The sequence below is a fragment of the Brachionichthys hirsutus genome, chromosome 2 (assembly GCF_040956055.1).
Source record: "Brachionichthys hirsutus isolate HB-005 chromosome 2, CSIRO-AGI_Bhir_v1, whole genome shotgun sequence".
Taxonomy (NCBI): Eukaryota; Metazoa; Chordata; class Actinopteri; order Lophiiformes; family Brachionichthyidae; genus Brachionichthys; species Brachionichthys hirsutus.
The window spans coordinates 14661292-14674638 of NC_090898.1; the positions used below are offsets into that span (position 1 = coordinate 14661292).

General features: G+C 44.8%; 1 protein-coding gene across 1 annotated transcript in view; it reads right to left on the minus strand.

Annotated features, from left to right (window-relative positions):
- plxna3 (plexin A3) overlaps positions 1-13347 on the minus strand; it is a 32313-nt gene that overhangs the window by 6201 nt on the left and 12765 nt on the right. The window contains exons 6-19 of the mRNA XM_068750894.1: positions 8465-8605; positions 6950-7050; positions 6695-6818; positions 6467-6623; positions 6284-6383; positions 6017-6131; positions 2991-3191; positions 1681-1777; positions 1276-1466; positions 953-1101; positions 749-869; positions 522-658; positions 271-441; positions 87-180 (exon numbers count right to left, since the gene is read on the minus strand). Coding sequence (XP_068606995.1) covers positions 87-180; positions 271-441; positions 522-658; positions 749-869; positions 953-1101; positions 1276-1466; positions 1681-1777; positions 2991-3191; positions 6017-6131; positions 6284-6383; positions 6467-6623; positions 6695-6818; positions 6950-7050; positions 8465-8605 — 1899 coding nt within the window. The remainder of the gene's footprint in view (positions 1-86; positions 181-270; positions 442-521; positions 659-748; positions 870-952; positions 1102-1275; positions 1467-1680; positions 1778-2990; positions 3192-6016; positions 6132-6283; positions 6384-6466; positions 6624-6694; positions 6819-6949; positions 7051-8464; positions 8606-13347) is intronic.

Consider the following 13347-nt stretch of genomic DNA (forward strand, 5'->3'; position numbering starts at 1 on the left):
ACCCTGCCCAAAACACAACTGAAAACGTGCACTCAAGCCGATGCTAACGCGATAGCCTTGTAAAAACAACAGCAGCGTTTTCTCACATTGTTGGTTTCCACTCCGCCGTACTTGGCTCTAACTTTAGGCTCCTGGATCGTAAACAGGTTTGTTCCGGTTACTGTGATGACTGTGCTGCCACTACACACACACACACACACACACACACACACACAGGTTAGAGAACAATACTCTGATTGATTGGTGATTAACCCTGAGGCTCTCGTTTACTTGAGGATGGTCCAGTTGGGCTCGATGCTGGTGATGGTCGGGTCCTCGGTGTAGATGTATCTCATGTCTGGGTTCGTCACCTCGGCCTTGTCAATCATCAGATGGATGGAGGCGGGTCCGGAAGCTGACAGGGAGGCTGGAGTTATGCAAACAATTTCCCGATTGGTCCGTCTGGAAGAGAGGGGCGTGGTCAGCGATATTATATTCACACATTGATTTTCGCTGACCGGAGCGAACAGGCTCAAACTGACTTCACAAACAGACAGTCCTCCCTTTCGATGTAAACGCTGACGCTGCTGCCGGCAGCAAGATGGCGACCCGTAACCGTCAGCCTGGTTCCACCCGAAACCGGACCCCTCTCCGGATGGACTCGAGCGAAACTGGGGCTCTGGGGTAGGAAGAGGAGGACTCATTTATAGATTTAGGTTTGGTAAATTCTTACTGCTAAAAGTACTACTACTTCTACTACTACAGTTACCACAAAGGAGTAAGTCTGGGTGGACAGCGTTCGATACTCGGCGCTACAGACTCCAATGCAAAGCTCGACGGGACCTCCCGGAGAGTGAGGGAGGAGCGCCTCGTCCATGTCGCACACGATCCTGCACACGTTACACAGGTGGTCACGCGCCTCTGAAGTCATTCGACATGCTACCGGCATAGCAACCGGCTAACGCACACTGACCTCTCAGCGCTGATGTACTGTGAAGGAACAGGATTACAGCGGACCCCCGCCACCTGAACGTGAGCGATCTCCTTCACCTGCAGGCCGAGGTTCTCCCCCTCAATCGTCACCCGCGTCCCCCCCTCCCGAGGGCCTGTCAGGGGGTCAATCTGTATGGGAAAGGGATCAATCTGAATCAATAGTGCAAAGGTAAACATGATTTTTTTTTTTAGCCAGTGCTGCTACAGCTAATAGGATTTCTGCTAATGCTTCTACGACTAATATGACGTCGGCTCATGCTAATCTCTTTCCTGAGTGATGAGGTTGCAGGTTTGATTCCCTACCTTGGTGATGCGTGGGTGGCTGCAGCGTAGATTGTGTCGACCGTGGTGCATCCAGTTCTGTTCGGGTGTTGGGCAGTGTTGCCGAAGGAGACACTTCCTGATTTCGGTGCACCATCCGCACTCGAAGGCGGTCGGCGCTTTGAGGCACTGACCGCAGCTGGAGCGCTGAGCCTCGCACTTATAAAGCAATGCTAACAAAGAGCCGAGAAGAGTTTGCGCAATTAGGAAACGGGTGATACACTCCTCGCTAAAATAACTAGCGCGGTTGCTATCGGCTACATATTGAACCATTCGCCGTATTAATCCTACGTAAGTAAATCCTGTATCGGGAAAGCCTTTATTTTTACGACACGATCCCAGTGGGAGACGCTTTTCACTGACTGATGACGACGAGAATCTTTTTACCCTTCATCGTCGGAGGCTTGTCGATGAAGAAGTCTCCGTCCCACACGATGGAGAAATCCACGGAGAGATCGCCAGCCTCGTCCCCTTCGTACCAGTACTACAGAGACGGGGAGGAAGTAATTTAAGGGTTTGGACTCTTTAATTAGGAAATTGAAAATGAAATTCTGTGATAATTATGATCCTGGAGGAGGTAGACATTTTAATTAAAGGCTGATAATTAATAAAGGTGTTATGCAGTATCTTGGGACCTCTGGGTGGAGAGCCCACACCTTTCACCTTTTAGCTGCTACGACCTGCTGCAACCCGTAGGGTTAATTACCACACACGTGCAGAATGTATAATGTAGGTGTAGAGGTCTCCACACCATCCGCCTCTGGTCTAACTGTTCTGGTTATGTCGCCGGTCGAGAGGGCGGAGCCTTTCTCTGCTCCGACACTGACAATTCATAATCTTCATCATTTTAATCCAGGTATCAGTAAAAACAGCTCAAGATGTGCTACAATATAGTTTGTGGCTGCCCCCCCCCCCCCAAAAAAAGTGAGAGCAGATTAAAACCACATTAAACTGTAAATCCTGGGTCTGTCTTTCAGACAGAAACGGACTTTGTGCTTTCATTTTGATAAATGAAGAGTCTGGATGAGGAATGTTAAGATTGTAGGAATATTGTGTGTGTGTATGTGTGTGTGTGTGTGTGTCTGTGTGTGTTGTGCTAAACAGACCATTTCCTCTGGGAATGGTAACTTAATCAAATAGAGACACACACACTGACCATCTGTAAGTGTGGTTCACCAGCAGGAAGACAGATGAAGGGCAGGAAATGAGCATGAGCAGACGGACAACAGTTGGTGTGTGTGTGTGTGTGTGTGTGTGTGTGTCACCTCAGCGCAGGACAACAATCAATCAGTAGCGTGTGCTTCCTACATATTTGAATCGCACTCAGACACATCAATACTAGCTGTCCACCTGTAGCCTGACCTTTAACCTTATAGGTCACACTACTGAGGTCGACATGACAACCAGAGAGATGGAGGGCAACAAGGTGAAGTTCAATGAAAGATGACATCCATTTGGTAATAAAATGGAACAAATGTGTGTTTGTGTGTGTCACAGAGAGTAAAAAATATGTTTAGGTACCTTATAAAAACATTAGCTATGACATCACATTATTAGATATACTGCAGTAATCCCATTACTACCACTACCTGTAATAAATAATATAACTATACCAAAATCATATAAACACATCCTGCCAAACTAAAGTCATGGTCATCATGCCAGCAGTGCATGCTGGGTAATGCAGTGTTTCTCACCGAGGTATTCTGACACTGGATGCAGGAGGAGTTGAAGCGGACAGCAGGAATGCGTTGAACCTTTCCCTGGATGTTGAACACACACTCGTAGTTCTTCTGGCCTGACTGAGGCTGGGGGAGGTTACGAGCTCGTAGCGTGATGGGTCGGACCATCCCCGCCGGGACCAGGATGTCAGAGGTGGGGAGGATCTGAGGACAGCCCTGCAGCGAGCGAGAGAGAGCGAGAGAGAGAGAGATAATCCAGAGGCCGTACAGTGATGCTTGTGGTACACCTTTATGTATTTATGTCTGTGTTAAATCATCAAACTCAATTATTTACTGAGTTTCCAATAGCAAAAAAACCAATGAATATATAAAACATGAGCGAGTATTGTCTAGGTTAGCTAATTATTCTCTAACACTGATAGATAGAATACTTTTTAGCTTCCATTAAAATATTTAGTAACTTCAACTGAAATAATTTATCTGTTAAAATAAACTGTTAGCTACCATGAAATTAAAATTTAAGATAATCTGAGTCAAATGTTTTATCTATAAATAAATAAACTCTTGTCTGTCTTAAGTCTAATTTATCCAATAAATTCAATAAACATGAAACAACCTTTAAACCTGCTTGAATAAACTAAGCTAATTCGGAATGGGAATTTCCCCTTGCAGGACTAATGATGGAATATCGTAGCTTAAATGTAAGTTTAGAGTTTTGTTAGGGTCTCATTTGAACTTTTAGCTCTGGTTTGTTTTCATTAGCTCCTCTTTTCGCTGCTGAATATTCCACCGGCTAATTAGTTAAACGCAGCGCTTCTTGCAACCGGCTCCATGTTTTTGCTGTTTGCATGTCTGACAACAAGGTGGGAGATAGAGGAGAGGTTTCTGTTCTTAATGGAGTCATGATGACCAGACACATCTGCTGCTAATATGAATTATTGATTAGCGCAGCTTTAAATGTAGCACCAGACATCATTAATAAACCCCTGCTGGCAACCTTAAAAAAAAACAACCTGTCAATCAGTTCCATACACAAATGGAAAAAAAAGGTTTGTTTGTAAAAAGAGAAGGCAGCCAATCAGATCCTGTGTTCATGGAGTGTTAAGCAATGGCTGACTGGTGATGGATTCAACACACACACACACACACACACACACACAATGCCTGGCGCTCAGTGGGGTGAAACCTTTATTAACGAGCGTCACCACGGTAATTAATTGTATTGTGATTGACAGAAAGACCATCAGCACCACAGGAAGAGGACCAGAGCGCAGCGGACGCCAGCAGGAACTGGTGTGTAGTTGTTGTGTGGCTCTCAGAGGCTTAAATATCATTAAAACAGAATTCTAACAAAATCATGCTCTATGTTATACGTCTCTCGTTCTTTCTAGAGAGCCTGCTGCAGATCTACTGCAGATTCAGGCACCAGGTTCTGGGAACGTTGAAGACCTCCAGTTCTGGAATGTTCCTGCTTTACCCGCTACATCCACCTTCTTCTGATCCTCACCAGAAGATGACTATGACGGCATCTAGAATGATCCAGGACTTCTTCTGGAAATGAGTTTTGTTGGACTTTGGGGTTTGCTGCCGCCCACTCGATGTCCGACACACCACACTTTCACAGCAAAGGGCGCATATCGCCCGGTCTCCTCTTGGAATAAATCCACAATCCTTTGTCCAACTATGTTGAAAGATAGTCAACTGAAACAAAGAGCCTCAGGTGACAAAATTACAAAAAATTAAATATGTGCTGTATTGATCGGTTTACTGTTTATTGGTCTGCTCTCTTTTCAACTGTTCTATCAAAAATACTTTTACTCTGAAAGGGACTTCCTCCACTCAGCCAGAATATTTCTTCTCTCTCTCTCGTCCCTCCCTCCCTCCCTCCTCTCTTTAGTCAGCTTAATTGCCTGGTAATTAACATTAATTGCTCTGATTGGATGCTTTTGTGTCAGTTAAGTGTCTATTCATCTTCTATTAACCAATTAGCCAATCAGAGGTTGTTACCGTCAACCTGTAATGACACTGAGCGCCAATCAATGAGACGGCGGCGACTGCCTGACGTCTCGCTGAGCGAGATAACGAGAGTGTCTGTCTCTACTTATCAGAGTAAAATGTAATCTGTTACTCCAGTGTACTCGTACTGATCGTCACATGTTACACAAACCACCAATGGTTCATTTCAGAATCAGCAGCTGAAAAAAAAAAACCTTTTTAAAATGTGAGAAATGAGCAGAAGATTAAATCAGACTGGTCCTTGAATGCAACAGCAAGGACACTGAAACGGTGGGGCCTTCACTGACATCAGGTCACCCAAGCTGTTCCAGCCGCCAACCTCTAACAGAGTTGTTTGGTGTGTTCATGAAATGTGTTGATGAAGACGGTGCGTGTCCTTCGCTTCCGACCTGAAGTTTTATCGCTGTTTACTGAACCGTGTAATGATGGAGATAAGCTGCTCTGACCTCCACCTCCTGCTCTCCTCCACTTTCTTCACTCGCTCACAACATCGCAACCGAAAACTTCAACACAAACTGCCGCAAAACATCCCAAAATAAATATTTTGGGTCTGTGAAGCGATCGATTAAAATTCTTCATGAAATTAATCATAGGTTTTGGAGTGTGTGTGTGTGTGTGTAGAAAAGATGTTGATCTATTCCTGTATTACACTCCACCACATTATAAAAGAGATTAATGTCATGTTGTTGATGCTTTACTTCTAATCTAACTCTAGTAGTGGCTCAAAGTGAGGGCCCTGAGGGGCCCCAGAAAAAAGACAAAATAAGTAATTTTCTAATGATTTGATTTGATGATTTATGATTTTCGTGATATTTGATTCTACGATGATTTTGATATTTTCGATTATTTGATTTTATGATCAATTCGATTTTTTTTAAATGATGATTTTGATATATTTTGGTTTCTGAAAACTGAACAAAATCTAGTTAATATTAACTAAACAATTATTATTATTATTATTGAGGCTTGTTTAAAACACCTGAAGAAGAAGGAGACGAGTTTAAATGTTTAGAGAGCGCTCCCACCTCCATGTTGCTGACTCGTCCCTCCTGGAAAGAGCAGTCCTGCAGGTTGTTGGTGCAAACGTGACGATATTTACACCAATGACACGGAAACGCGCTGCTGACACAGGAAGTACACCTGAGAGGGAGCAACAGATGACAGGTGAGGGTTGTGTTTACGCCAGTAAGGGTGTCCATGTTTCGAACCAAACATCGATGGTTGTCCCTCACGGGACAAGACGAATGTACAGTAGCAGCAGGCTTGAAAAGGTGAGCAGGTGTCAGACTTACGAGTTGAGCACAGAGCAGTTGTAGTAGATGAAGTCGGTGGTGATGAACTGATGTCCTGTCTCTGTGGACCGAAGGCTGAGCTGGACAACCCACTTCTCTCCTGAAACCAAAGCGTGACATCACGACCAACAAACGTACGACAACACGTAGAAGTGTGTGTGTGTGTGTGTGTGTGTGTCTCACCGTGGGACTGTTTGTGTGTTGGCAGCTCTCTCAGTGATGGCGACATACACATCACATGACCTTTAGCCAGCACCTCCCCTAGGGTTTCACTCAGCTCCTCAAACATACAGGACACGCCCCCTGACAGCGCCGGGACGTTCTGCACTTGAATGGTTAACTAAGAGAGAGAGAGAGAGTCAGGTGTGTGTCACCAATGACGACCGTCCCCGGTCTGGTGCGATTGCATACCTGCATTGCCGGGGAGGTGACCGACATGTTGCTAGGTGTAACAGAGATGTCCACACACTGGTCCAGCCTGGTGTTGAAGTGCTGAGGCTCCTCCCACTTGTCGCACGCTTCCTGTCTGGAACACCTGCAGAGGTGAAAGGTCACCACAGGGTCAACACGGGGCTAAGCACACACATTTGCTCTGACTGACTTCATTTAAAACTGACGTCTTCAGTCGGTGGTTTATTATTTTGACGTCCAGGAGGCGGGGCTTACTTGTTGAAGAGGACACACCAGCCGCAGTGGGGGTCTCCTGATCCCAGACAGGCTGAACAGCTGCTGTACTGCTCACAGCTCTCCACCGGCAGCCTGCTCACCTGAAGCACACAGAGCAATCCATAATCAATGGAATCGACGCAGACATTGATTTGGGTGTAAAGCAGCTAAATCAAATAAATACAAGATGTAGACACTCTTAACTGATCGACTTAAATTAATATCGACGTAAGGCCGGAAGCAAAACTAAAGACCATCGCTACGATGCTGATCCGGACACCGATGTTCCTGAGGAATCTTAGCCCATTCCTGACGGACAATAGCTTCCAGTTGTGGAATACTTCTGGAGGCATTTTGACAATAAGCTCGATACAGAAAGGGGCTTTAAGACTTCTGCGTTTAAATGGAAATATATTACATTTGTTGCATGTATGGCAGAATTTCACTGTGTGTGTGTGTGTGTGTGTGCGACTGCACAGTCGACAGTCTGTCTCGCCGATGCTCACGCATGAACAGCTTCATTCTCCCTGACCTCTTTATCTCTTAAAGGGCCGGCGTCGCTGTCGCCAGACCTCAAGTAGAAAACAGCTGATTCTGCACTCTCTATTCTCTGACGACTTGAGTTTAAAGTATTCTCAGCAGGTGCATCAATTACCCGAGACAGACAGTTCACTTCCTTATCCCAGAAACAAGCATCATGACACCACTAGATTAACAACGAGCAACAGACCGTCAGGAACGTTTGAATGCTGCCTCAGGCGTGTGCAGATCGCTGCGTCCCAATACTTTTGGAAATATGATTTTTAATGAACTAACAGCGCTCCATATCCAAACAGGCTGATTTATGATGTGCTGCTGTAATCAACATGATGTCCTACCTGCCCTGCTCAGAATGAAAACACATTGAACAGTTATTGATTTGGTCATGGGTGGAATCTGGCTCTCGTCTGTGGACAGTGGACACAGCAGCTCCAGGTGAACTCACCTGAGAGACTTTAATCCTAATCTGACAATCCAGAGTTTGATTCAGTGGTTGCTCAAACCACAATTACGTTTTAATTAAGTAAAATGTTCAATAATTTAAATGTGTCATTATTATTTGTTTATCCAATAAATATTATATTAATACATTATTGGACACAAATTAATTTCTGACGTTTTACACAGCTGATCGTTGAAATCAGACCAAACATATAAAAATATGAACAGATTATGTGAAGAAAACAAAACCAAAGCTGTGTGTGTGTGTGTGTGTGTGTGTGTGTGTGGAGCATCAGCTGCACAGGAAGTAAGTTATTGAGCTCAGCTCTGCTCCCTCTCGGCGGTACAATACAAGCGTTAACATGGGAAACACACACACGGAAACTCTATCATGGCGCCAGCTAATTAATATTCATATTCACAGCTTCCGGTCTGTAGATGTTCAAACAACATAATATATGAAATATTTCAGGTTTCCTCAGATTTTCTGGTTTATTTCTGATTGATTTCTGGAATCTCTTTCTGATTGGTTACCTGTCTGTCACTCAGCAGGTAGATGAACTGATGGTCCGGACTGAACACCATGTCTCTCAGGATGGGCTTCCCTTCCACCACCATCATCGTCTCATACAGCAAAGCATTCTGGGCCGGCGGAGGGATCCCATCCACTCGGATCTGAAAGACACAAGGAACGATACATTAGCCTGATGCTAACAGGACACTTTGAAATGAAATGAAATGTTGTTTTGATTCCAATAATAATTGAGAAATGATAGGCGGAAAAAGCTGTATGCTGGAGGGGGCGCTCTACTGTGACCTGATGCAATAGGATGACATCCTCAAAATACCTCAAGGTTCATCCTCTGAGGAGCACGACAGCAAAAATATAAAAACCCAACCAATAGAAGACGGAAACGACTTCAGATTAAGACAAACAGCATCGTACAGAAATGAGACGGACGACAGGATTAGATTTCATTGAAGTCCATCTGAGGATTGATGATGATGATGACGATGATGACGACAATGACGATGATAATGATGTTAAAATAAAGCAGAAGGCTCTTTGAATGTTGGGAAATGTGAAGCGACTAAAATAAGATTCCCCAAATCTCCCCAAACCTCCCTCCCTGCGTGTGACCCAGAAAAACACCACAGAGGAAGAGGAGGAAGGGAGAGAGAGGGAGAGAGAGAGCATTGAGGACAGGCGGGAGATGAAAGAAGGTGGGAGAAGACAAAAAGCAGTAAGGAAAAAAACGATGGAAGGAAGAGGGGATGGAGGAAATAAAAGCAAACTAAAGAGGGAAGGATGGCAGGAAGGAAGGAAGGGAGGAAAGATGAAAGAGAGGCAGGGGGCGATAGAGAGCATTGAAGGCAGACGTGGGAGTAAAAGACGAAGGGACAGGAACAAAAAATAAAATTATGGAAATTAGGAAGGGAGGGGAAAATGGAAGTAAAGGTGAATAAAGATGCCATCGAGCAGGATAAACAAAGGAAGGAAGGAAGGAAGCTGAGTGTGGGGGGGGGGGAGTGTTTCTTTGTTAATTAGCTGTGCGATCATTAAGAAGCTCAGATAATTAGACACAGAGCAAGGGAGGAGATTTTAAAGTAGGACACTGCAGCAGACAGCGAACGCAACACACTGAAATCTGAGCTTTGGAAACTGATTTGAGTTTTTCTACAATAAAACAAACACATTTCAAATTTCACCAAACTGCTGAGAAACAGGATGATTCATTTTCTGACCGGAAGAAAAACCAAACAAACACTTTTTAAACTCCTGTCGGTTCCATGGAGCTCCGCTAGTTGTCAGCCTCCAGCCATTGTGCTAAGCTAACAGGAAAATGAACCATCTCCGCTGTAATGAAAACATGATGACCACAGAAGAAGAAACAGAACGCGCCTTCAGAGGAAGAATGGACCCAGCAATGCAGGAAGTGACCTTTGACCCGAAACTGAAGCCTGAGAGTCAAACAATCAACACCTGCTTTGTTCTAACCTCACACACACACATCAGACTGTCTAAGGGTGAGAGGTTAAAGGTCATGAGAGGCTGTGTGTGTGTGTGTCTTCTTTTACTGGGTTTCACTGTGAAGCTTCATGAATGTTTGGTGGACAAATCAAGACATTGTCTTTAACTCCTACCTTCTCGGTCCTGATCAATAAACTGTGACTATAGGCAACACATCAATCAATGTGATCAATCAGACCTGACTGCATTTGATCGCCAATTTATTGATTGATGTCATGTTAAGATTTTATAGATGACCTCCCTTTTTAGGTTCCTCCAGAATAAACACACACAATTACTCTGTGTGTGTGTGTGTGTGCCAGACGGGAAGCACACCAACACAGGAAGTGACCCAACAGGAAGTTCACAGTAAAAGTCGCCGGGTGTCATTTTTAAGTGATGGACTAACACGGGTCTCTTTTCGTCTTGGCCCTGCATGACCTAACGACCTAACGGCCCTGCAACGACCTAAAATGTCCTGATTTAATTAGTTGGTTTCTTCACGTGGATTAAATTCTGATTTCAGGTTCATACTTTTGTGTTTGAGCGAGAAGTTTTTGATCTTTCGTTTTGGGTTAACCTGCAGCACCTTGTTAACAACCAGACACTCCTAGCCGCTAACTGCTACTAGCTGCTAACTGCTACTGACTGCTAACTGCTACCTGCTGCTAACTGCTACTGGCTGCTAACTGCTACAGGATGCGGAGTCTGTAGATTCGTCAATGTAACTTCCTCTACCATGTTCTCAGAGGCGGAGCAACAAGTCTCCATCCCACCTCGGTTGGACGGTGTAAACGAGGCGAATGTTTATTCCGCTCAGCTATTGGTGGTAACGTGATCTTGGCGCTCACACACGCCGGCAGCCAGCTGGCTCACATTCCGGTGTAATAGAACACTCTGAGTATTTTTTAGATGACCGATGGCTGTGGTAACTGATCCGATTACTCTCACACAGCTGCTGCTATTACTCCGTTATCTGCGGCCCGCTAAGTGTCGTCCACTCTTAACAGAATCATTAACGCTCATTCAAAAACACGTTGCCAAAAGTATGTGGACAGCTGAGCATTCCCGCCATACGTGGCGTGGCGGTGGACTGTGATTGGTCACCGATGCGCTGCTGCCATGTTGTACATCTCTGAGCAGAAAGGTTTACTGCAGAAGATGTAAAATCTGCAAACTTCTTTTTTTTTAAACATCTGAGATATTTATTTGTGTATTTCTTTTGATGTTTCAGACGCCTTGTGCTGAACGCATCAGCGTCTGTTAACGGATTCATTCAGCTCATTCAATCTGTCGCCTCACACACATCCTGAAACTCAACAGTGGCTGCTGTCTGCAACAGACACACGCACACACACGCACACACACGCACACACAGCATGTCTGCTAGCATACTAGCTCAGGTTTCATCCAGCTGCTGCCGCTCCTCTCACACTGTGACCCGCTAATGTGAACAAATTTGAAATGTGTTCTTCTCGGGTTCTCCTTTCCTTCCTGCGGACCTCGCCGGTGGAGGAACCAGCAGGTGTTCAGGATGTCTTCGTCTTAAAGAATCGCTGCTTCTCGTTCTTCCTCACATTCATTTTACATGCGAACCTACTACATTTAGGTTTAGGCATACTTTCACCGCTGTGTGTTTAGGAAAGTGACATCATGACCCTCGCCGAAAGAGAAACAGCGGTCTGGTGACGTGATTAAAGTCCCAGCTGATGGATCGGAACGAGGACGGGATCAGACATACGGACTAGAACCTAATCCGATCTGATCACGTGAACCTCTGTGACTCTTATTGATATTTATCTGATTGGTCGGTTTACTGTGAACTTGAAAGTGTTAACCAGAAACACGTGACCCGATTCAAACCTGAAGGAAAAAGAGAAAAATCTGCTGATTAAAATTATTTTCAATAAAATATCTGCTTCCTCTGAGAATTTGATGCTTTCATGATTTAACTGGTTTATTAGCATCAACAGGTCAGCAGAGCGAGAGAGAGAGATCCATTTAGCTGCTACAGACAGATAATAAACAATGTTCAGTCGGCTCCACACCTGGGGGGTGGGGCAGTTGTAATCTTATTAGTTCCTTCCCATCCCCCAGCCCTCACACACACACTATAGAAAATACTGGGACCACCAACTGTGGTTTATTCCCCTCAAGCACACACACACACACACACACATAAACTGTGTCACGGTGGTGCAGTGGTTAGCACTGTTGCCTCACAGCAAGAAGGCACCGGGTTCAAATGTAGACGAAAAGAACGAGGTTGTCTACAAGAAAATGGATCTAAATGATGAAAATAAAATAAAGAATGATTCTGTGGTTTAAGGACATTTCTGTTTTTTTATTTCAGTAGTTCCCCTCTTTCCTTGTTAATGTGACCATTGAAGAATTTTACCTGAGGTCAGATTTCTGTTAAATCGGGCGTCGTCTTTCAATAAAACGGAAAAACATCAAACGCAAATAAAACCGTTGTTCATTTATTTGAAAGAGGTTAAAAACACCGTTCTTTTTTATCATCAATAATTATTCTTGAATTAATAAATGTAACTTTATAGTGTGTCTGTTTGTACACACATCAGCTCATTTAAGATGCTAAAGGTAAACCCGCTCTTCCATTGTCACCGTGGAAACCGAATAATAATGAATCCTCCTCTGTGTGTGTGTGTGTGTGTTGATGCAACATCATCCATCCTCCAGTATGCAGGGCAGCTGTTAGCAAACAGAGGGATGATGCAAAGGGGAAAAAAGTAGAAGAGGGAGCGAGTGAGGGCAGATGGGTTAGAAGGAGAAGAGAAAACAACCTGGCTTGGAGAAGCCGTCTCCATACATCAGCTGATCGCTGCCCTTTCCTGGTCACCATGGTAACACAACCAGCTGAAGAAAACTTTGAAGGCTTGTTGTGGTAGGAGGAACTGTGGTTGTATCTGCACCACAGGAACCAGGACTGGTTGTCGTCCACAGAGACGTGAGAAGGATCCACTGCCGGTGGCAGTGACCCTCCAACTAACTGCTGCACCACTGTCTGAGTTAGCACCAGCGTGGCCAACCAAAGGGTCTGCCCCCCCCCCAATGGGGCCGAGCGTTCTCCTGAGGGGCGGCGGGAGGCTCTCTGGACACCTTTCTATCGTCGGTATTCAGCTCCGTCAGACGGCTGGTCTGAGCTGCAGTGTGTTTACAGCCTCAGTGACAAAAAGCAGAACACAAAGGAATGTTCCCATCTCTGGAAACTAAACACAGCCTAATACACTGGAGCACAAATACTGCAGCACGGCCGCAGTACTGCAGCAGAGAAAGTACTTTAATAAAAACTGCAGAGTCAGAGGAGTTTAAAAATGTTGAGAACTGTTCTAACGTGGTAGAACGTCAAACCGTTTGAATCTAATTCCTCAGATCTGGTCAGAAA